The 23,627-nt window shown below is 40.3% G+C and overlaps 1 protein-coding gene across 2 annotated transcripts in view; it reads left to right on the top strand.

Annotated features, from left to right (window-relative positions):
* Positions 1-23,627, top strand: part of RASA3 (RAS p21 protein activator 3) — a 137,769-nt gene that overhangs the window by 37,517 nt on the left and 76,625 nt on the right. For both annotated transcript variants that reach the window (XM_054071247.1, XM_054071256.1), the window contains exons 2-3: positions 3,159-3,276; positions 15,015-15,118. In XM_054071247.1, coding sequence (XP_053927222.1) covers positions 3,159-3,276; positions 15,015-15,118 — 222 coding nt within the window. The remainder of the gene's footprint in view (positions 1-3,158; positions 3,277-15,014; positions 15,119-23,627) is intronic.

Genomic DNA, 23,627 nt, shown 5'->3' with positions numbered 1-23,627 from the left:
ATTTTGTCTGCAAACCCTCTCCAAACTCTCTAGCCTACAGATACTTCACAAATATGAAGGGGAGAAGGGGGAGAGTGCATCTGCCTCTTGAAAATACAATTGATGAACATGCCTCTTCTATACTGATAGGTTAAATGATGATATTCTTGCCCAGATTAAATGATCTCATCAGCTCTGATTGTTGGGAAAATGGAAATGGTGCATGACGGTATTGAGTATTCTGAGCTTTGGGTTTTTTTTCGTTTCAGTAATAGAAGACCCCCAAAAAATACCGAGCAAATTGTTCAGCTTTGCTGTAGATGGCAAAACAGTGCCACAGAGGGAATGTTTTTGTCTTGGAGGAATTTAAAGAGCAACTGAAGCTCTAACAGAGTGCATTTGTTGACATAAAATGTCTGGCTAGAGAGCAGAGTTTTTAGCTACGCTTGAAAGCTTGACAGATTTTTCTTTCACGACCGCTCAGCGCTAGAGGAATCCAAACAGCCATTGGCTGCTGCTGGCATTGGGAAGAAATGGTAATTTTTTTTGTAAGCTCCTACTCAATTCAGTAACATGATTAATATATCAGATTGGTCAATTAATCCCTTGTTCTAGTCCCGTTGTTTTTTCAGGGCCTCTTTCCAGTTTGAAGAAAAATTACTGTAAAATGTCTTCTCCTTCTATCTTCCCTTTGTACCCCACTTTCTAATATTGTGATGATGGTGAGCTTTAATTCGATGCACAGGCTGTGCTAGTAGTCATTTTCTAGTGATGCTAAATGGTATCTTCCTTTGTGTTGCGCTTGGGTTTCAGTGTTGTGGGCTTTTCGACTGTTAAGTTTTTTAACAGAGAGAACTGTGTTTTCAAAATACAACTCTTGATGGAGTGCTCTGACAGGACTAAGTATTAAGAGCTTAAGTAAATGCTGTACACTTAAAAAAAATATACATATATGGAAGCGGAGATCACAAAATCCAGAATTCGTTTTGTGTGTTGAAGTAGGAAGTGGAAGATGCAGAAAAAGGGAAACTGCATGCTTTTTTGGTTTAGTTTTGAGCTTAAAGTTTTGAACCATTCTCTTGGAAAAGCAGTGAGAATAGCGTGCCAGACCCAGAGGAAAACTTCCTTATTGTTCTGCTATTGAAGCTCTTCCTGTTGACTTGCATGCTCCCTCCCTCTGGGGAACCGTAGTCATCCAGAAAAGAGGCTACCTTCACGTGAGTTTAATGTGAGGATAGATAGGAGAGATTTGAATATTGGGGTCTTGGGGAAAGGAAGCAAAGTGGGAGACCTCAGACTGTGTGAGGCTGATATGTCTGATTTCTAACTAGCCTGAGCTCAAACTAGCAAGAGTACAAGTTGGAGGTTTACTGTGGAAGAACAGACTTCAATAAGGTCAATAAACAAGCTATCAATGAGCCTCAGTGTATTTTTGGCCAGAGTTGCCACAGTTAAACTATTGCTAATGCTCCAGCTTTGTTTAAAGCCACGTTGGGCATGCCAACAGATGTTCCAGTCACACCTTTGAATTATAGCAGAGACAGCTTTTTTTAATACAACGTCTCACAGCTCTTGAAGGAAGTGGGAAGAATGCTATCAAGTTGCATCAGCTGAGCCCAGAGAGCAAACTTAGTTACAAGAACCTTGAAGTACTGTCTGAAACACTGTTTTCATGCCCCTTTCCAGTGCCTCTTGATGTGTTCTGTGGTTAGCTTTAGAAAACATGTGCGTGTAGGGTCACTCGCATACTGGCCATTTGTGAGAAGTGTGGATGTGTGGCGTTTCCAAGGACACATCATCAGTCAGTCAGCAAAAGTGTGCCAACAGTGCATCAGAGGCAGGAAGACTTAGGGTCCTGTGTCACTTCATGCTTTGCCTTTAAAGTCAAGGATGCAGTTTGGCTTAATCTTTTCTTGCTATAGTTCTTCAATATTTACATGCGCAGACATCGAAGTGCTGTTGAACAAAGGAAAAAGTGTGTGCTCAAGATAGGGGTGAAAGAGGCGAGATGGTTCTGTTAATAGTAAAACTGTTTGGGACCTGGAGACTGGGGAAAGCATCTGTTTAGTAAAATGCACTTAAACTGAGCTGCAAACATCCAATAAAATGCTGTATTTGTTACTGTTATTTAGAGTTCCCTTCTTTACTGGCAAACAGACCTGCATTCCCATAGTATGTCGTTATTATTTATTTTTTTTTATTATTATTATTTTCCTTATTCCTTGAATCTTAACAGGGGAGAGAATGATCTAGTTCCCAAGGTACATGCTAATAATTGCTGGTTATTAGAAGAGTGAAGGGGGGTAAAGACAACCCACCTGCATTGTAAACTTATATTTAGTCATCCTTTGAGAGTTCTGAGTTTTGCCCTTAGAATTGCATCACTCATCCATGTCATGCTAAGGTGCTTTAGCAAAGCCACGAGGAGCGTTGTCTGATTTTGCGTCTGAGATTTTATTAGTCTCCTAAGGAAATATAATTCTCAGCTTTTGTTATTAATGAATATGTAGAGGGGAAAGGTGTTTTGTTGTTTTTAAATATAGGATACATGCATGCTTCTTCTTGCAGTTTTGAAACATATGTTAATTATGAAGAATATTCATGACTTGCGATAGCCAGGACCGTAGCAGCTTTACAAATGCCAATTACCTCATCAAAGTACGTTTTTTTATCTAACGTGTGGTTTAAGGCTGTTGGCTGTAACTGAAGTGACTGTTTTCCATCTCCACATTTGCCAAGAGAGGTGAAGCTGGGGGCTGGTCCTAACTTGCTGTGTTCTGATAATGTCGTTAGGGTAAAATCAGTGGGCTGTATTGGAAAGCTCATATTACTGCGTTACGTTGTGTTCCCAGTATCTTATGGGAGTACTGGTGAAAACCTTCCAAACACTGATTTGGGAGGAATCCTTCAAAACACATGTGACTGAATTGGATGCACCAAACTGAGTTGTTACTAGCTACTGCTGAGTACTGTACTCAGTAACTGTCAGGAGTTGCTGCCTTGGAAGCAGAATACTGCTGTTAAGTTTAATAGAGGCTTAAGATTTTGGAAGAAAAATGCGATGTAATGGTTCGCTTTAGCCATGTTGCTGACACTGCATTAGGTGACAGGTGACTAAGTTATGGATAACATATTAATATATAGTCCTTTTGGTTTTTTTTTTTCTTTCTTGTCTTTAGGCGAAGCCAAAAATCTTCCTACGTATCCGGGGCCAAACAAGATGAGAGATTGCTACTGTACTGTAAACCTGGACCAGGAGGAGGTTTTCAGGACCAAAATAGTGGAGAAGTCATTATGGTAACAAATACACGTTGTGTTAACTCTTCTTTCTCTGCTTACTTTGTTTAGTGTTCTAAAGATACTTTTTTGGGGTGGGAGGTTGGCGGGAGGATGACTGTGATCCTTCTTCCGTTTTTAAGAACGCTAGCGGTAAAAGTATTAATGTCATAATTCCTATCTGATTATACAGGTAAATATCTTCACTAAGGCAAGATATGTTAACTGTTTTCGTACAAATGTACAGACAGTGCTTCTTTCTTTCAGCAGTATTTGTTTTGAACTTCCCTAAGCTTTTTAGATACTGGCTTAGAAGGGAGCATGGAACTTTGCATTGGTCTCATTACCCTAATGAGTGGAGTTAGGGGTTCTTTTTCTTCCTGTCATAAGGCTGCAGCTGAAAGAGAGATTTGAACAGAAGATGCCTGTCTGATTATCTTGGACGCTTCCTGTGAGATTGTAGAAGTGAGTGTAGAATGAAACAGATGAGAAGTATGTAGCGAAAGTTAGAACACTTTCTTCTGGAAATCACCCAAAGTAAAAAAAAAATAGAGGGAGCAAGTCTGGACCTATACCTATAGTCTGGCAAGTGAGGCTTTTTTTTTGGAGTTGAAGGGAAAGTAGCAGAAAGGAACACTCAAGTTTATATCTTTAAGATAAAAGTTACAGATTGGAAAAGAATGAGTTGGGTAATACAGTTAGTAATTTGTTATGTGTCTTGTTTTACAAATAATTTACTTGGGTAAATGGCTCTAGACCCACACCCTCAACCCCTCAGAAGTACCTAATGCATTTAAGAATTTGACTCTAAGTAGCTTGAAGTGGGATTTATTCCTTTAACTCATATTAGTTGTTCTCTTGCATAACTTCTTGTTGTCTTTGAATCTTTATTTCTCATCTTATAGTCTGATGTGGTACACTGGGGTCCATAATGGGGACTATTTCTTGACGTATTTAGATTGGCTAAACATAATTAGAATGTTTCTGGATGATGAAGTTGACACTTTGCTGTTTGTAATTTATCATAGTTTTCTAAAGAAGTGAAAAAACAAAGTGACCTGTATGCTTTTTTAAACAATAACTGACATGCACTGTCCTTGAAACAGTTGTCCCTGAACCAGTTTTTTCTGTAAAAGTGACTTTAACTCATTTAAGTTCGTTCCTGAGTCAACCAGCTGTAGCCCTCCTGCTCACAAACAGAAGTTGCGCGGCAGGGATTATTTTTGCTGGATAATCATTAGTGTTTCACAGAGAAGTGGAAGGTGGGAAGTGGGAATATGTGAGGATAGCTGGTGTAATCTCCTTGAACTGATCCAAGTGTTGTTCTGTTGAGAAAATAAACTCCTAGTAGTAGGAATAAGTGACAAGTGTAATTCCTTCAGTGGGAAAAATTCCATCTCTCTTTAAATATTGTTAGAAAACTGAAAAGGTACCCTGAGACTGTACAGAACTGGAAGATTTCTGTTTTCCCTTGGAGCTAAGTTCTTTTTGTTAATTAAGGTGAATTCAGAGGAGAGCAACAGAATGATGAGAGGTGAATGATGACTGATGAGAAAGATTAAAAGATTGGAATTGTTTAGCCTAGAGAAGAGGGGTGAGAGTAGGTATTACTGTGAAATATATTTAAAAAACCAAAACAAAATCCCAAACAACAAGCTACCCCAAAACCCTTAAGAGGGAGGGAATCGCCCTATGTGTCCAGTATGGATCTTGCAATAAATAATGGACTTAAACTTCCTTCCCTGATGCAGTTTAGGTTAAGGTTTATTGTGGGGAAAAATCTTTCTGTTATTAATGATTCTGAAGCCCTGGAGTAGATTGCCTTGTTTTTTTTCCATATTTACTGCTGAAGGCTTTTAATAGGTTCTGTGTAGTCAGTCCCAGCCGAAACATAGGATGGTTCTTACTTTGGAACAGTGGTGGACCAGATGACCTCTCAAAACAGCCTTGTTTTCTTTGATCTAAGAGTTGACTGAAGATGATCTCCCAGGTCATCATTTCTTTTCCCCGTGAATTCCTATCTTCGGTGGTAGTCTGCTTTTTCTCTCTGTGAGCTTTTATTTGCAAATACTATTTTAGAAAAACTTCCTTCTTCACAGTCCCTGAATATCGACTTATAGATGTTGATATAAACTGAATTTTGCATTTATCCATATAGGGGTTTCTCTGTACTTGTTTTGTAGCTAGATAAAAGAAAAGCAGACAAAAATCCCAAATACATGAATGGTAAAACTGGGATGCCTTCCCAGCCTGTTAATAGGAATTGCTCTTATATAGTGAGGCACACTCAAACAGCTAATTAATCTTTTATGACTGTGTTTACATCTATTAAAACAAGTACACAGACTTCCAGAGGAAGATGTTTTTCAAATGATTCTAGACCATACTGCAGTTGCCTGTTGTTTTTTTTGTAAGATTCTGTGATGAGCACATAGCTGAGGAGTCAGTCATGCTGTTACATTCTTTAATGCTTGTTTGTAAATTGATTCAACCCATTGAGTAACCGTGAATTATAGGGCAGGCGAGGCTTATGTGCCCTAAGGCCCATGTGATTTGTATGCAGTAGAGAAATACCTGCTTTCATGTGCAGTGTTTCTTTGCCAGGCACTTGCCAATGGGATAGGGAAGCATGTGTTGGGTTCTGTTTTCTGGAGTACCCCTGCTGTGATATATGATGTTAGATGGGAGCAGGGATGTGAGACTAGGCCAATGCGTGACTGAAATAATTCAATCCTGCCTCAGCATCTGCGTGGCTGGCATTGAAGGGGGTGATGTAGTCTCTGACTATAGTTTGAAGGCAAGAACACTGGCTCTGCTCCGTTGTTCATAACTATTTTCTACTTACTTCATGCCTGACACAGGGCTGGCTTGCTATAAAGTGAGTTTTAAGAATTGCCTGTATTTTCACTCATACTGGTGACTCCTCCATTTTTCTAATAAGCTCAAAACTTGATTTTCAACTAGTCTATGAAAAAGAAGATGCTTTGTATGAATATCTGAATTGAAAGGTGTTTTATATGCAGCCCTGGCCCTACTGACTCTGAAACAGTATCTCCTCATTCAGAGTTCTCCTAGAGAAGCCAATCTTTTCCAGCGTATCTGCATAAAATGACTTTATCTGCAGGAAAAGGCTTATAATTAAAGCTGAAGTAGAACCAGCAAATGGGAGAATGGAAGCAGTTACCTCTTCTTCCTGGAGGGCATTGGATAAATGTTCAGTGCTGGCTTCCTTGGGTTATCTGTGGCAGAGCCTTCAGACTCTGACTCATGATCTCCAGCGTTTTTATACTGGAACAGTGTTAGAAGTTACCTCCCTGAGCTCTGTCCTGATCTTCTGCAACAGATTTTTATTTTATTAGGCTGTGGCAGAGGCATGAGAAGACAGCCAAGAACGGTAACTCATTAAATCAACAAGCATGAATTACTCAGAAGTCTTAAGAATTGAACCAGCACATCCTGTTGTCCAGTACAGTGCCCTTACCCGTGCTCTGAAGAGAATCTCTATGAGCCTGATGCCCTTGTTTGCATCTTAAAAATCGAGAGCAGCCAGCATGGTGAATCTTAGCTTCTCTCCTCCTCGGTCAGGTGGAACTCATAAATTACAATCAGGAACTTAAATTATTACTGCCATCCAGCCTGTGTTGGCTTCTGTTAAACTGGGTGGTGGCACAGCTTCCATGTACTGGAAGATTTTGAGGGCTGCTGTGAGGCTGTCAGTAGCATCTGACTGAAACCATTCAAGCGTTATAACATGAACAGGCCTTTCTATGAAACTACAGAGCAGTGCGAAATAACTTTTATGTGGGGCAGTTCAGAGTTACCCAGTTTCTCAGGGCATCTTTGGACAAGCACAGTGAATGCATGCGTTGGTCAGAGCAAACTCTCCAGGTTCCCAGGAAGAGAATCGTGAACTCTTCAAGCAGCACTGTATTCATGAACTCCTTGGCACAAGTTTTTAGTAAATTCTATGAAAATCACATGCAAGTCATGAGATATGAGGAAGAGGTCAGTTAGAGACAGGATTTAATATGCTTCTCTGTTTTGTGTTTGTTGTTCAGTATTTATATAACCATCGTCCACAGAAGCACTGAATAGAACTGGATCTGTTCCATATAGCTTAGCAGAGATGTACATAAAGGGACTTAATGTATTTTACATCCTAGGTAACATGTGAGAATCATTTTTTTTTTTTTTTAAATGCACAGTTCTACAACTTCTCTTTAGTTCTGAGCTGCAAGCGGGCAGCTTGACAAGAATTTTGTGTATTGATTTCCTTTGCTGAACCAACTACTTGGCTTCCTCATGAGTAGCTTCAAACTTCAGGCTCCAACATCCAGGATTCGTTTCTAGCTGCAGGTCTTCCTGAGGATACACTTTCTTGGCTTGTTGGCTTTAAGACTGACTTTGCCTTTGCTGTTTGCATCCAATGTTTCCATTCACTTAAAGGGCAGTGTCAGCTGCAACAGGAAATCAAGGCAGCTTCTCGAATCATAGGTGAAGAATGGAAGGAATGTGACATCTCTAAATTTGTTTCAAGGATATGAATAAAGGCAAAAACTGCCGTATGTTGAGAATCAAGTGGCTGACAGTGTGTGCTTTAGAGAGATGAGCCAAGCGTCTTGAGTCTGATTATTTAGTTCTCTGCTGTTTTGCTGAGGAATTTTTCACATGCTAAACATAGTGATCAAAGCCTGAATAAAACAGCAAATGAAAACAGAGGTACTTCCCTCACCTCCAGTCTTTTTTTTTCTAGTCTCCAGTGAAGGAAATGGTGAGAACTACAAGTCTGCAGTATGCTTGTAAGTGAATAGTGCTATGTGCTGTAAATTCATAGTTAAGGCTGTATTCTCTTTAACAAGAGGTTGCTCTGTCTTTATTTTAGTATCAGATCAGGTAACGCATTTGATCAGTAGCTCTCAGAACTCTTAGTAGTTCTACTGCTATGTTTAATTTTCTTATTTTTTTAATTCTAGGCTTGCTTGAGCTCTTTATTTTCCTGTGTTTGGAGTTCATGACTGTATAGCTAAGCTTCTCTCAAGTCCTGATAACATCTTGGATGCAGGCCACTTCTCAAATTTTGAACACAAAGTTGTTTCCCTTAGCTGGAGTGTTTCCCAAATTAGCTCTTGTATCTGAGTTAGTTCCATTACCTATTTCCATATTCTTATATTCATAGAATCATAGAATCACCAGGTTGGAAGGGACCCACTGGGTTATCGAGTCCAACCATTCCTAACACTCCCTAAACCGTGCCCCTCAGCACCTCATCCACCCATCCCTTAAACACCTCCAGGGGAGGTGACGCCACCACCTCCCTGGGCAGCCTGTTCCAATGCCCAGTGACCCTTTCTGTGAAAAATTTTTTCCTGATGTCAAGCCTGAACCTTCCCTGGTGGAGCTTGAGGCCATTCCCCCTTGTCCTGTCCCCTGTCACATGGGAGAAAAGGCCAGCTCCCTCCTCTCCACAACCTCCTTTCAGGTAGTTGTAGAGAGCAATAAGGTCTCCCCTCAGCCTCCTCTTCTCCAAGCTAAACAACTCCAGCTCTCTCAGCCGCTCCTCATAAGACTTGTTCTCCAGCCCCTTCACCAGCTTCGTTGCTCTTCTCTGGACACGCTCCAGAGCCTCCACATCCTTCTTGTGGTGAGGGGCCCAGAACTGAACACAATACTCAAGGTGTAGTCTTAATTCCCAGCTCACCTTGAAATAACAGCTTTCCCCAGCCTTGGAGGCCTTAGGGAAAGTGGCCTTGAGCTGGATGCTGTAGCATGTTCTGTAGCTTCTCTCCTGCATGCTTCCAGGTCGCTCCTTGGTGTGCTGTCTGCCCTAGTGCCTGCCACCTTCTGCACTTGACTACCTTTAACCATGGCTGGAATTCCTATTCTGGAATAGGAATTCAATTCTGAAAGCACCCGAAGCCTTTAAGGGATAAGGCGGTATGGGTGCAACTTCAGCCTGGTCAGGGATATTAATGAAGGCAAGGATTGTGTGGTTGTGCAGGGAAGTAATACAAATGGGAAGGCTGCCAGGAAGGGAAGCAGACTTAATGGAAGGAGGAGAATTGAAGTGAGCCTTGAGACCAAAGGCAGGGTTTATGAATGAAAGCATTTATCCATGCAAAAAGTCACCCATGTGAGTAACAATTGTTGGTGTTGTAGGCTGCTTTGGGTGCTGAAAAAAAAAAAAAAAAAAAAAAAAGACTCAACGTAAATGCAGCTGTAATGTGACTTCTGTTGTTTGTGTGTGTCGTCTTACAGAATATTTTAGGAGGTGAGTAGGGGCCAAACGGCTGCTGCTTAAAGTTATCATAATCCCCGTAAGCCTCATTGAGCCAAACCAGCAACTGTCAAGTGAGGATGATAACTATAGCTAGTGCGTCTGTCTCTCTATTCTGAGCGTAGGGTTGAGAAAATGCACGCTGCTTTTTTTTTTTCCCTGTGTAGTAGGGATGTTTGTGCCTATAACGCAGTGCTGTCTTTTGTGGGTGTCTCTGCACAGTGACAGGAGGAAAAATTTGCTTAAGCTCGGTGGATGCCTGGAAGACTACAGCCTGCACTCTAACAGTGGGCATAAGCGGTATGTTTGGATTTCGGTGTTGCCTTGTGTGCCATATACTTCTTGGTGCCTGTCCTCTGATGAATCTGTGCTTCAAATATAGTACTAGGTATTTTTAATAAATTGTGTGAGGAATCTAGCATGGCATCTACCAACTTCTGCTCTTACAGAGCCTGTCTTACTTACTCGTCGTCTTGTAACTCTGTCTAGTGGGAAACTGAAGAGTATTCAGATTTTATTTGGCTTGCTCTATCTGCTTTGAATAAACCTTCTCTTCCCTCTCCTACTCCCTTTACATTCACTGCAAAGCACAGTATAAAACATATTAGCTAAGCAGTAGAAAAAGCTTAGCAGTAGAAACAAACAAGTGTACTCCTTTGTACAGGCTGATTTTGCTTCCAGCTCACATGGCGATGTGAACTCTGGTCTTCAGTTCATGCAACAGGATGAATCCAGTATTTCTAAACATTTTAAAATAGTCAGAGGATGTGGAGTATTCTGTGGCATGTTAATAGTCCTTACTTTCAATCACAAAAGCAGTTAAAAAAACACATCCATACACAAAGAATTCTGGTTTGAGGAGTTTCATTATTATTCATCATACAACTCTTTCACCTCATCCACTGAAGTATGGGTGCCAAAATAAAACCAAAACTGCTTTAGGGAATCCTAAGCTTGGAGGTTTTGCAACACAGCCTGAAACTGGAGAACTGTTTCTACACTGAGGTTTGTTTTATGAAATCTCCTCTGTTAATAGTATTATTTGGGATAATAACAGCGGATATATGAAGGTATGACATTGAAGTTGCAAGTATGCCTCTGAAGTTTAGTGAAATGTGAAAGTGAACAAATTTTGAACCTTTTCTGGGGGAAATTGTTCCCGTTCATCATGTTTGAAATGAGGATTTTCTTAATTATTAGCTTGAATTCTATGTGATCTACACAGTAATTTGTTCCTCTTCTCCTTCCTGTCTCCTAAAAATATCCATTGCCAAAACACATTAGAAGAGATTCAAAACCAGATACCTTCAGATGGGAAGGGTTCTGAAGTGGATATCTGTATGTGAGTGAAGCAATACAAAGAGGGAGCTTTTTGGTTTTGATTTCATGGTATTCCTGCTACCCTGAGCATTCAGAACAGCAGTTTTTTAGTGAGATGAGAATATGCCTGAAGATTCAAATATATTGCACTATTCTTTGAACTTTTTGTGTGTGTGTGTCTCTCTCTCTTCTGTCACAACAGCTGTGGAAGCATCCTGGGAAAAGTGTCCTGAGGATGGATCAGCTAGTGTGTGTGTTGATGTTAGGGGCTTTATAGAAGCTGTATAGTAAGTAAGCCCCACACTTTGTGAGAAAAGGGCTGCTGAAGTAGAGCTTCTCTCCTTCAGGGCACAGCAAGTTGATGCGTATGTATTGCGAAAGAGATGAGAAAGGCATTTGAAGTGAGGCTAAATGGAGTAGAAGGCTATGGACTAAGGCCCTTGTGTGCCTGAAAGCTTGGAGCCAGGGTTTGAAAATTGGTACAGGTCTTTCTCTGTGGTTTCTAATCCTGTCAGGAAAACAAACAAGAGACAGTATTTTAGGCCCAACCCCAATTCATAAATATATAGTAGTTGATGCTTGCACTGCTATTATTGTTGCGATGGCAAAACTAAAAAGCACATAGTAAAACTGTTCTAAATTTAGTAGTCTTTATTGAAGAAGCTGGGCTTGAAAATGTACTTATATTCGGCTTGGAAGGAGCTGAATTGCATTTACAGTGGAGGCCCACTGTTTCTGTCCTCACAAGATCCTGCTCTCAGAAGTTATGTACAGTCACTTGTTTGAAGTCCAGAAGAAACAGAAATAGTGTCAGCACTGGACTTGTCCTTGCCCTTCTGTTGACCATACTGATCTGCAGCCTACACTATGAGGTTCGGGAAGGGCACCCTCATTACTTCTCCTCCTCTTTGAATGACTAAAATTTCCCCTAAGTGTAGGGCTGGTTAATCTACAAGGAAAGCTTAACTGAAAACCTTGAAATTGAATCTGAACTCACTTAGTTCTGAAAGTTTCCCAAGTGTTCAGCCAGGCTAGTTCTGATATTTGTTTTGGAGGATCTTGTCAGACTCCTGAGGGCTGCATAGGCAGATGCTGAAGCTTTTTATTAATTGCTATGTCAAAGTAAAAGTACTCACTGAAACCCCATCAGACTAATTCTGGCTTTTGGAGGAGAGGGAATATTCTGGAGCCCTGGTGTGAATGCTCAAGATCAGTTAGCTTGGGAAATAAATCATGGGGTTTGACTGCTGTCACCTCTTGCTCTTCAGGTCTAGGTGGGAAACAAAGCCAGTACTGTTCTGAAGAGATACACGGAGGAGGAAAGCACACATTTACCTGGAAGCTGGAAGCACTTGTGTGGTTACTTTTGATTTCTTTGGAAAGAAGACACTGTTTCTGCAGAGCTACATGAGATTGGGGTGGGAGGGTATCAGATTTATCTTGTTTTGTATCCTTACAGTTAAAACTTTGCTGGCTTATTGTCTCGTGCAGAGTGAGTACACTTGTGTTCAAAATCTGCTTGTTTATATTAAGAATGTGGTGCACCTTGAGGGGTGTTACCTGAGTGATGAGAGCATGTGAATCTACAAGGGGCATAAGGGGAAGCCAAGAGCAGAACAAAGCCTCTCTTGACAGCAGCTGAAAATAATCTGTCTGTGAAGAGCACTAGCTGGCAGGTGCTGCTCAGGCTAATAAGTATTGTGCGTAAAAGAGGTGACCAGATGTGGTCCCTGCTTGCCTAAATCAGGCTCCATAGCATTTCTTCTGTTAATGAGCCACTTTCCAATACTATGTGTTGGACTAGATGCTGCCTTTTGTCCACTCTCCTCTTCTGAATCTTGTGTTTGTTTGCTGTGATGTGGTCTGAGTTATCTTCTGGCCTTGGCCACTACCAGAGGCAAACATTAGCAGGGGGCTTGCTGAAGGCCCCAGTTGTTGTCTCTTCCCTGTTCTTTTTCCCCACAACCGTCTGAGCTGAATTAAAGCATGCTCAGTGCAAGTCCTGCTTTCATTTCCATTGCCTTTAGACTTCCAGTATACTGAAGCTTTGCCTGTATTCTCAATAGAGAACTGGGTATATAATCCACAGTTCATTAAGTGTCATTTCATTCTAAACTCATTGGCGAGTAAATTAATCTGTCATGTTCTTCCAGCAGAAAGGACAATTTTATGGCTGAACAGAATATTAGGGCTGTGAAAGATGCAAGTGTTCTGTGTGCATAATGCACTAGGTATTTGGGCAGTATTTGTGTAGCCCCCTTTTTTTAAGCCTCTGCCTGAAAACTTGCCCCAAGTGATGTGCACAGTATGAGGCCATCAGGGCCATCAGTTATGTAGTTCCTAGTTTGGTAGAATCTGCTTGTTCTGGAGAACTTGGGTATTTTGTGCCTGAAGTGGTAGTTGCTGAATTCTTGGTTTCAAATAAAACCTCTTGGAGCAGAATGGATAAAGAGGACATAACCAAGAATGCTGAATTGGATGGGATGTTTGGGACAAGCAGTCCAACCAGCTGCCATTTCAAGCTGTTAGATTTTCCCCATCTTCACTCTAGGGATGACTGAGTGGGGCTCATGTTGGTTGCCATAATTTATGGCTGGATGCATTTCTTTCAAGGAATGGGAAACTATTTCAGTGATGGAAGTTTAACCTGTGGGTGTGCCGTGAGCTTCATTGTTTGTTCAATATGTGTTCTTCCACGTGGCTGGTGGAGTTGTGACTTAAATAATGTTCTTACTGAATATTGGATGATGTCTCTGGGCTTCTTGAAATTAATGTGGCATATTCAGACACAGTGGTTAGCTAATTTGCAATGCCTGTGTGTTTTGAGTAAGATTTGTCAGCTGGCTCTTGGGGGAATGTGGTGGTTCTGAGGGGGTGTGTTTTTACTGTGAGTAAAAATGCAATCAAAAGTATATGGTGATGCAAAATATCCTGAGAGAAGCCAAGGGAATGAACTGGCAAAATGCTGAAAAATTGGAAGGAACTCTTAACTTTTTTGATATCTCATTTTCTAACATAAAAGCCTTTGATAGTGATTACAACATGATTCAGTCTCCCATTTTTATGCTTAGCCAAGACAGGAGGTCTGTGTTTAAAAAGAGAGGAAAAAAAACCTGCTGGCTTTTGGCCTATTCAAATTAGATTTGTTTTTAAGTCTAACGTCTGCAGTGCTTGCTGTATTTGTCCATATGACTCAAATTGCATCCACCCATGTAGGTCTACTGAAGCATGAGTGACTTGGAATGAAAATTCTGTGCAAAATGGTAGACGTGTCAGTGAATAAATAATGTTGATATATGTTGCTTATAGTCCTTACGAGTAAATCCTTAACCATATAATTGGATAGAGAGAAACTGAAAGGCTTGCTATTAGGTGCCTGAGTTGGTTTGGTTTTTCTTTTTCCATTTAAATTGGTAGAATTGAAAGAAAGCCTCTTAAGTCTCTAAAGAGGTTTTCATGCTGTGATGTGTGTGTGTGTATATATTTTTTTTTTTTTTAAATCTGGTCATGCAGTAAAAGAACTTATTCTATACAATTGCAGTGAGAAATATAGACAGATATGCAGCACTATCAGGTAACAGGCATAGGGTGAACGCCAAGGCTTGACTGCCGTGAGTTCACTGAATCTGACTTTTAAATAAGTAACTTTGCAGGAGTAAGTAGAGGCAATGGCTGTAGGTATTTTATTTTAAATGAACGGAATCCTTTTTAAAATAAATAACATATATACACAGACACACCATGAACCATGCTGTATTTTGCTCATCTTGTTCACGTGTATGCTTTTGTGATCTCTGTCGTAATGGTTTATTGTAAGTGTAGGGTGGCATCAGGGGCCTTTCTGTAGCCTTCGAGGTACTGTATGTTAACAAATAAAGGGGTCTCTGCCCTCTTTGTTTAAGGACATTTGTTTTCCAGATAAAAAGAAGGATCTGTTCTTTTTTGCATATCTTGTTCTGTGGTCATTTAAGATAGTTGGGGAGAGTCAAAGTGGGACAGTGCTTGAAGGTGCACATTCGGGGTGGTAAAGTCCATCACAGTCCAGAGTGGTGTTCTGAGTGTGTAGTATAAACACACTGGCTCCTCTAGGATAACAACACTAATTTCTTTTTTTTGTGTGTGTGTATGTGTGTTTGTTTGTGTGTTTTTGTTTTGTTTTACCCAGCCCCTTCTATGGAGAAGACTTTTACTGTGAAATTCCTCGGACCTTTCGCCATCTGTCATTTTATATTTTTGACAGAGATGTTTTTCGAAGGGATTCCATCATAGGTATGTGTTCATAAATTATTTTTATTTATAGCTTACTTCTCTTGGATTTTAACTGTGAGATCATATGCGGTCTTATGAGTTGGGGTCTTGATAGGACTGACAACAGTGGTAAGTACTGCTCAGCATTGTCCTTTTTTGTCTAGTGACACAAATGTCTTCAGTATTGCACGTTATAAAAAAGGCTGGGAGATAAATGCTGTCTGTTATGATAGTAAACGCAGATTGCAGTTTAACTGAAATAGATAATGAAGCATTGTTAAAATGTTGGCAACGTCATTTGATACTGCATTTTTTTTTTTCCTAAATGCTCGGCCTTTAGTCTTGCAGTTTTCCAGGGCTCATTACACTTACCTGCATGCGATATTGTTAAACTATGACCACCTTAATGACATGCAGAGGGATAGCTACTACAATGATGACAGAATTTTATAAAAACTTTTAGAGCAAACTGTTGCCTACAGAACAGCTCTGTAAGACCTCCAGTGTCTCTTTGACATGGCCAAGACCACTGCTCTCCCAGATATTGTTCGCTACTTATTTCACCTGCAGCAAGTTGCATAATACTCCATTTATCTCTTCGGGGATAAAATTCTTGTAAAAGTTGTTATTGAGGGGAACAGCTTCCACTTTAATGTTAACTGTTTGGACTTTTATCAGTTTTTCTTCTCTTACTTTTGAAATAAATTGTGTATGACTACACTTTTCTAATGCCAGTATAAGATGACGATAGCTATCAATGAGGTGTATGTCTTAACGGAGCTTGTAGTGAGCAAGCTGTCTGATGTTGAGCAACAGTTTGTATAGTACTGTAAAATGCATAATGTTGAAGTGCATGGCCTGGTAGTGCAAATTTCTTCATATGGATCTTTACATGAGTTTGTCATGTAGTCACTAGCTTATTCTTTAATTGTTTTATGTTTTGCATATGCTGGGAAGCTGGGTTGTCACTTAGCAGTCCTAGGGAGAAGGGAGATCAGTTTGAATTTTGAGTGAGCTTTTGGAAAGGTTTTTGGTTTCTCTATTTTCCCTTGCAATATGAAAGAAAGGAGGTATTACTTTCAACTGATGAGTTTTTAATTGTTGAAATTGCCTCATTTGATATCCTGTGTGTCACTGGTTTTCTGCGGCTGCAGCGACCCGTGAGCAGGCCATGGACAGGAAATTTTCTTGCTTAGGTCTTTACTCCCTGTCTTGGAACAAGGGTCTCTGAATACTTGATGCAAGCCAGATCCATGAAATTGCAGATACAGAAGTGCAAATTGTTTCCTTTTCTCCATGTTTCTCAAGTTCCTGTTTTAATAATCAAGTTCTGACACGAGAGGGAAATTCTTCAGGAGCTGCTAGAGTAATCTTGTCTTAAAGGCACTGGGAGCAGTTAGTGAAAAGAAGGACTTGCAGACAGTGTAGACGCTTTTGTTCGGATGCTCAAATGATTGATCAGGTTTCTGTTTTTCTCTGCCTCTTCGGGAAATGGTAACATTGACTTTTGTACGTGTTGCAGAAGCCATAGATGGGCTGATTTGTGTGTTACTGTATTGATGTAGCACTGAAAGTAAAACTCCAGTTTTACCTGTATTCAGTGAGATTTTACGCTGCATATTAGCGGTTGTAGTGTGAGTTTTTTCCTCTTTCCCTCTCTGTTCTCCTTCCTCCTTATCACAGGCATATTTTGAAGATCATTTCACAGATGTGAAAGTGTGATAAATAGCAATGCAGAGAAGAAAGAAATCCAGAATTACTGTCACGTTGATACTAACTCTTAAGTTCTACTTGCAATAGTAAGATACTCTGGGAAGGGAACAGTGCTCTGTAGTAACTGCATGTGGTTAGTTTTGGTAGTTCCTGTTGAACAGGAGTCAGCAGTAGGAAAGCTAAACAGTAGTGTGTTTTTGCGAAAGAGGATTTTTTTCGTTCAAGCAAAGTCTAACATTTACAAGAAGTAGCTGTTGTGTGTGTATCTTCAGCTCAGTGTTAAGAGACCTTTTCTTGAAGAGGCTTGAGCAAGGGAGGTTTGGAAGAGGTTTCTACTGAAAAAGTTGATCAGAGTAGTGCTAGAAAAAGCTCTTTTCCACTGAACTGCCAAATTCTGCAAAAAGAGGCCATTTGTTTGCATTACAGAGATAGCTTGTTATATTATATCATCATGAGACACTTCTGTTGAAGAAAATGTGGTTATTTGTGCTCATCTAGCAATGAACTTTCCCAGAGAAGGGAATTGAGGGTAGTGTCTTCCATCCAGGGAGACTAATTTTAAGTTTAGATATTACTAAGATTGGAAATTTGCCTCCATTTCCTGTGTGATTTGGTATGTTTAAGACATCTGCTTACATTGGCTGGTTTTGAGGGGGTTTCAAGACAGAGCGAACACAGAGTGTGCATGTATGTCAAAATGGTGAGAATTTTGGCAAGTAGCTACTTTTTTAAGATGGTTGAATAGCAGAGTTCCTTTTGAATCACTAATTAGTATTGCAGAAACTTCTCCTGATGTTATAGTACTGATTTCCAGGGTGACTGGAGTTCAGAGTAAGCATGCTTGTATTTGTTTGAATATGAAGTACAGGTTTGTGATGGCAAATGCTTTAACATCCGAAATGCAACTCAGTGTGTCACACATGAGAGTGCTCAAGCCACCAAAAGCGGAAGAAGTGGGGGCGAGAAAATGAAAAACAAGAACCTCCTGAAACCTCTGACAGACTTCCGAGGAGAACCAAACAAATTCAGAAACTGAAATGCATGTCTAGCAGATACATTTTGGAACATAGTGTAGTATTTTGGGATACAGGATGGGAGGATTGTGCAGATAAAGATATCTTTGAGTTTGCACATTTGTTTATTTCACTTGCATTTTCCTAATCATAACTTGCTAAGTCATGTAGGATTTTGTTAGCTAAACTCTTCAACAACTGTGTTTTGTAAGAATCTTGGATGGTGGGTGAAATGCAAATATAATGAAGAAAATGCAGAGCTCCGTGGATCTGAAATATGGGAGGGTTTTTTTTTAGGTAAAATGTAGGACGTTTACACTTACTGCGGAAATGAACAGCAGCTTAAAGCTAATTTAATTGATATTGTGTGTCTTGACCGTTCCTGACTGGAGTTTATATACCAATTTATATAGTATGCTGAAATACTTTGAGTAGGAAGTGACTACTAAAAGTAATGGTAAATTCCATTTAAAATTAGATTTGTTTGTTTCCAAAGGAGTAGTAGGTTTTATTTGATGGAACATGTCTGTATACTATATAGCCTAGCCATTTCTATCCAGTTGTTAGAATGAGAAAAACATAGAGGAGATAAAGTTGACTTGAAAAAGTACCCCTCCAGCAGTAACATGAAAAAAGATTCCTGGCTAGCTGCAGTAGAAGGGATATTAGGATAGTAGTGCTGCTAAATAAGGCAAATGTAATTATACAGTCTTTAATGTTTGTTTTGATATTTAGTTTTCAGCTTTTTAGAAATGTTGAGTGAGGAAAGCTGTGCCAATATAGTGGGACAGAAGGCTTTTCTTGTCCTTAAACTGAGCTGGATTTAGTGAAGAAAACCATCTCCACGGTATGTCCTGAGCTGGTGTTCTCACAGGTGTGTAATGAACAGTTCAGACTGCCAGGCTGTGACCTTGAACATACAGATCAGTTAGAAATCGGGGAAACGTGCCACACAAAGTCATTGAACACTGTGCCGAAAGAATAGTTGATAGCATTTGCCCTTCAGGTGGCAAATACACACTTACTTATCCTCTACTTAAATTGCAAATCACATATTTGGGTGTTTTTGGTTTTGGTTTTTTTTTTTCCTCTCAGTACTTCATTTGTTTTGGTAACAGATGCATGTGATTTACTTGTTAACATCTTTATTAAGCATGAACCTGAACAGAACAAAATACACCCCCTGTGAAGTTCTGAGGGGAAGTAATAAATCCACTGTCTCAAGGCTTGGCGCCGTACTGCACTGGGGAGTAAGAACTTCTGTAAGTTTGTGGCCCTCCTGATTGAGGGAGAAGCTTGGTTGCCGTGCTGATGGGGATGGAACGGTACTGAATAAAGCATAGATGTGAAATACCTAAGTCCTTCAATGACGGAGCAGAAGGGTAGTGGGGAGAAGTCTAGCAAGTGGTTCTGTTAATTACATTTAAAATAACCGATGTAAGTCACCTTCATAGAGGTTATTAGGTGTGTTCTACAACACATAGCAACACTTTTGGCCATTGTAATCTGGCAGGTTATAACTGGGTTCCTGCTTAATGCTAGATGAGCTGAAGCAAGGTAAAGTAATAAAACAAATTCACCTTCAGAGGTAATTAAACTTAGCTGCTGTGGACTCAAATAGGTGAAACCAAATCATATGTAGCTCATTGACACTCTCACAGAAGGAAAGCACCCTGGAACTGAACGTTGTTTGAGGTGATGCTGCCTTTCTTCATGACTTACTTGCAAAGCTGAGGAGATGTTCTTGTAGAGTTGCTGCCATTTGTTACTGGATATCCAAGCAAACAATCTAGTTATGATTTTATTGGTTCAAAAGAAAAATTGAAAACCCATGGTCTCTGTTAAACCATACGTCTTGCTAGCTAAATGGAGGAAAGATCTTCCAATACAACATGAAACAGAGATCAGGAATTTAATAGAAAATTGTGTTCCTCTGTTTCTTCTACCCTGCAGTCACAGCTTGGTTTACTCTTTCCGTGATGTGCTGTTGGATGACATGGGAATAATAGCTACTCAGTGTGGTATAAATATATCTACTAATGAAATAAAGGAAACAGATGACTCTGTTTCACAGTGACAAGTCTTGAGAAGCTATAAACCAGAATTATCCTGAGAAGATTCTCTCTAGTTGCACAGAAGGCCTAAAATAAATACTTACTGCAAAGAATAAATTGTTAGGATGCACTCATAATATCTTTTAGCGTAACAGATGGTCACAAAAGCAGAAAAACAAGGTAGAGCCTTGAAAAATACGTATTTTTCCTCTTTCCTCTTAAAAGTATACACATTATAAACAAAACTACGGAGTGTAGTGTGCTAGAACCTTGACTGTCCTTTCATACAACCCTCCTCCTTACCAAATGGGGGTTAATACTATCTGTATTTAGAATAGATCCATCCTCCCAGCTTACCTCTGACTGCTACAGTTTGAGCTGAGCTTTCTGTATTTTCTGCAGTGCTTGACTTATCCCAGCACTAGCTGATGTTAAGCAGTCTCTGTCTGGTTTTTGCCTTGCTCGAACTAAGCAAAGACTAGGACTGTGAAGAAGATGCAGTTGCAGTGGCTTCTGGTGGCAGTACCTGGAAGGGGTTGGTGGTGGAGGGGATGAAGGAGATAGTTGTTCAGTGCAGACAACATGCGCATGGTCTTGGTGTCTGCTTCGCATTGCAACTAGCCATGGGCTGTACCAACTTTCTCAAATGTATGGACATTTTAAAGGCCCAGAGAGGAGCTGACAGAGAATTGATACGAGAGGTGTGGTTGGGTAGGTTGTTTTTGGGTTTTTTTTAACAGGAAGGAAGAGTAGAAATTGCAGTATAACCTGGGCGAGATCTTTAGGATTGTGACTAGCAAAACTACCCATAGAGGATAGTCCATGCGATACTGCAGCTTGCTGCTTTTAAGGACAGAAGTTATGTCTTATCCACAGCCTACTTATCTCTGCCTTATTATCCAAGATAAATCCCACAACGGGCAAAAATGGGTTTCATAAGTGATGTTCTTATTATATTTAGATAGTTATTAAAAAAAACAAACAGAACTGGTGTAATGAATATAGTACACCTCAGTGCTCTGTGTAGGATGCAAACTGCTGTGCTGAAGGTGTTCTGACTTTGTTGCCACTAATTCTTACCCATGGTAGCAGATAGTGTAGTAGTGCTTGTGCTTCATGGTGCACTGCATGGAGCCGTGAGGGGGCCATTTTACTACTTCTAATGCTCTGAAACCTTGTCTTGTCCCTAATTCTCATCCTTATCTTTATAATCCTCAAGTGTGGAGATGGGTTGTTTCAGTTGTTTTCTGTTTTATGGGAGAGATGAGTGAGTTTGTGCTGTCCTTCAAGAAGGCAGGCATCTAATCCTTTTTGTATTGTGAAGGTTCTGTGTTTTTATTTGACAACTAATAACCTTTCATATAGCATATATAACCTTTCATAATTATAAAATTCCAGGTAGTCTAGAGCAGTAGTGGTGCTTCTTCATTGGAGATTTTCAAGGTAATGAAAGTTTCATAAGGCTTTCACAGCTTAAGATGTTGATTAAAATAGATTCTGATTTGTCCTTAGACTTTCCAGAATTGAAAGTGACTTGCCTTGTGCACCTTCGTATCAGTTATTTTAAATGAATTCACTGATACAGTGTGTCTGTGCACTTAGTATAGTGGACTGAAGCGACTGCTGAAGTAGCTTCCAGATCCTCTTACGGCCTAATATTGGAGCATATAGGAGACAAAATAGTTTCTGCTGAGGGCTGAGAGAAAACTAAATTAATTCGCCATGTGGGGCCTTTTAACATGTGACTCAGACCTAACCCTTTGCTATAAATTAACTATATTGCAGTCAGTTTTAATGGAGGATGTTGTATTAAAAATATTACATTGTATTACTTCAGCGCACTTGGCAGCAGTATGCAGAGTTTTGTGGTTTTCACTGTGCAAGTATTCCAAGATAGAGATAATTTAAAGAGAAGATACAAGAGCTCCTGAAATGCTGTTTTTTTTCAGGGTTCTATAAAGTAACCATTGGATCATTTTTTCAGGTAGAACCATGTGCCCTTTTAAAATTACAAACTCCTGTCCTCTTGCTGTCTTTACTTCCTTTTCAGTAAAGGAACATATCTTCTACTAATCTAGCATCTTCCAGTACCTGAAGGGGGCCTACAAGAAAGGTGGGGAGGGACTTTTTCCAAGGGCATGTAGTGATAGAATGAGGGGAAATGGCTTTAAATTGTAAGAGGCAAGGTTTAGACTGGGCATTAGGAAGAAATTCTTCAAGATGAGAGTGGCGAGGCCCTGGAACAGCTTGCCCGGAGAAGCTGTGGAACACTGGAATTGTTCAAGGCTAGGCTGGATGGAGCCTTGAGCAACCTGGTCTAGTGGACCGTGGCAGGGGGATTGGAACTGGATGATCTTTAAGGTCCCTTCCAACCCAAACTGTTCTATGATTATTATTAATATTCACATATCTCAGCTGTGAGATAAACACTCCACAAACTGGCAAATGAATATTAAAAGGTGAGTTATAATCCTCGAGCTACTGCCTAATCCTTTTGTCACCAACAGGTAATCCAGACAGAAGGTGGTTGTGAGTGGATGGAGAATGCCTGAGCTAAATGATCAACTCTGTTGGTCTTTGTAAGGAAATGTTAGACTGAATTAACAAGCTCAGGCACATCCCAGGCTAAGGTATTGGGCTATATTGACTTGCTGGAGAAGAGCTTTTGAAACTCCAAAGGGGGACAAGCACTGAGGGTGTGCTGCTTCCACACACACTTTCTGAAGTGGTGTAGCCAGAAATCCTTACCCATCTTTTTTGCATATTTCTGTCTCTGTGCCCAAATTACTGACCTTCTGCTATCTCTTATCTTCCTAGCTGTGTTGATGTTACTCTTGACTGAGTAAGCCATAAAACAGATCGATTGAAATGATCTGTGTTCGAAATGCTAACTACACCCACATATGACCCCTTAAACTTCTTTCTTTCTCCTTCTCCCGCAGAATGTTTATTTTCATTGTTCAGTATTTTTTTGTTTGGATCATTTTCCTTTACAGTTGTAGTGCAGCAATGCCAGAGGGACAAAGGTGCACAAGCAGAGAAAGTAGGAGGCTTCTAAATCAGTTTGCACCAGGGATTGCAAAGTGGAATTTGCACCTTTAAGACCATCCAGACCCAAGGCAGTAACTTCATTCGTCTGTGACCTGGCCACATATTTGAAATAAAAGGTTGCTGGTAGATTGTTTTTTTCCTTAAAGAGAGAAAGAAGGGGTCAGCTGTGACATGTCACATCTTGGTTTTGAACACAGGGCTTAGGATTCCAGTGTGCCAGTGAAGATCTGCTCAATTTGAGTTGAGGGAACATAGGGAAATCGCTGCCATGGGTGAAAAACATACAGGAGCGTGTGGAGTTTCCCTGTGTCCCCCAGATGTCAGACTTCAGAAGGAAATTAGTTCAGATGAGAAGAATGCTCGTAATTCATCGCTGCTGAGAATCTAACTTTTAAAAAAATGTAACTTAACTAATTCTTGAAATTGCACCTTATTCCTTTCTGCATGCTCTGCTCTTTCCTGCCCCCTCCCATACCCTGTCTAAACGCTTAAACAGATCCAGACACTGCAGCCTGGGGCAGTTCCGAGGAAACCAGCAGGAGTGGCTGGGTACCTCAGGTGCAAGTGTTGGAGTCTCTTGCCGCTGCCTGGCAGCCACCCAAGTCTTAAGAGTGAGCACGGGACAATGTGCCCTAGTTTGAAGAACCACAAAGAGGAAAAGGTCCTATAAATGAGGTAATAAACCTTTCTGACCTCTTG

The sequence above is a fragment of the Cuculus canorus genome, chromosome 1 (assembly GCF_017976375.1).
Source record: "Cuculus canorus isolate bCucCan1 chromosome 1, bCucCan1.pri, whole genome shotgun sequence".
Lineage (NCBI taxonomy): Eukaryota > Metazoa > Chordata > Aves > Cuculiformes > Cuculidae > Cuculus > Cuculus canorus.
This window is presented reverse-complemented; position numbering and strand designations above follow the sequence as displayed.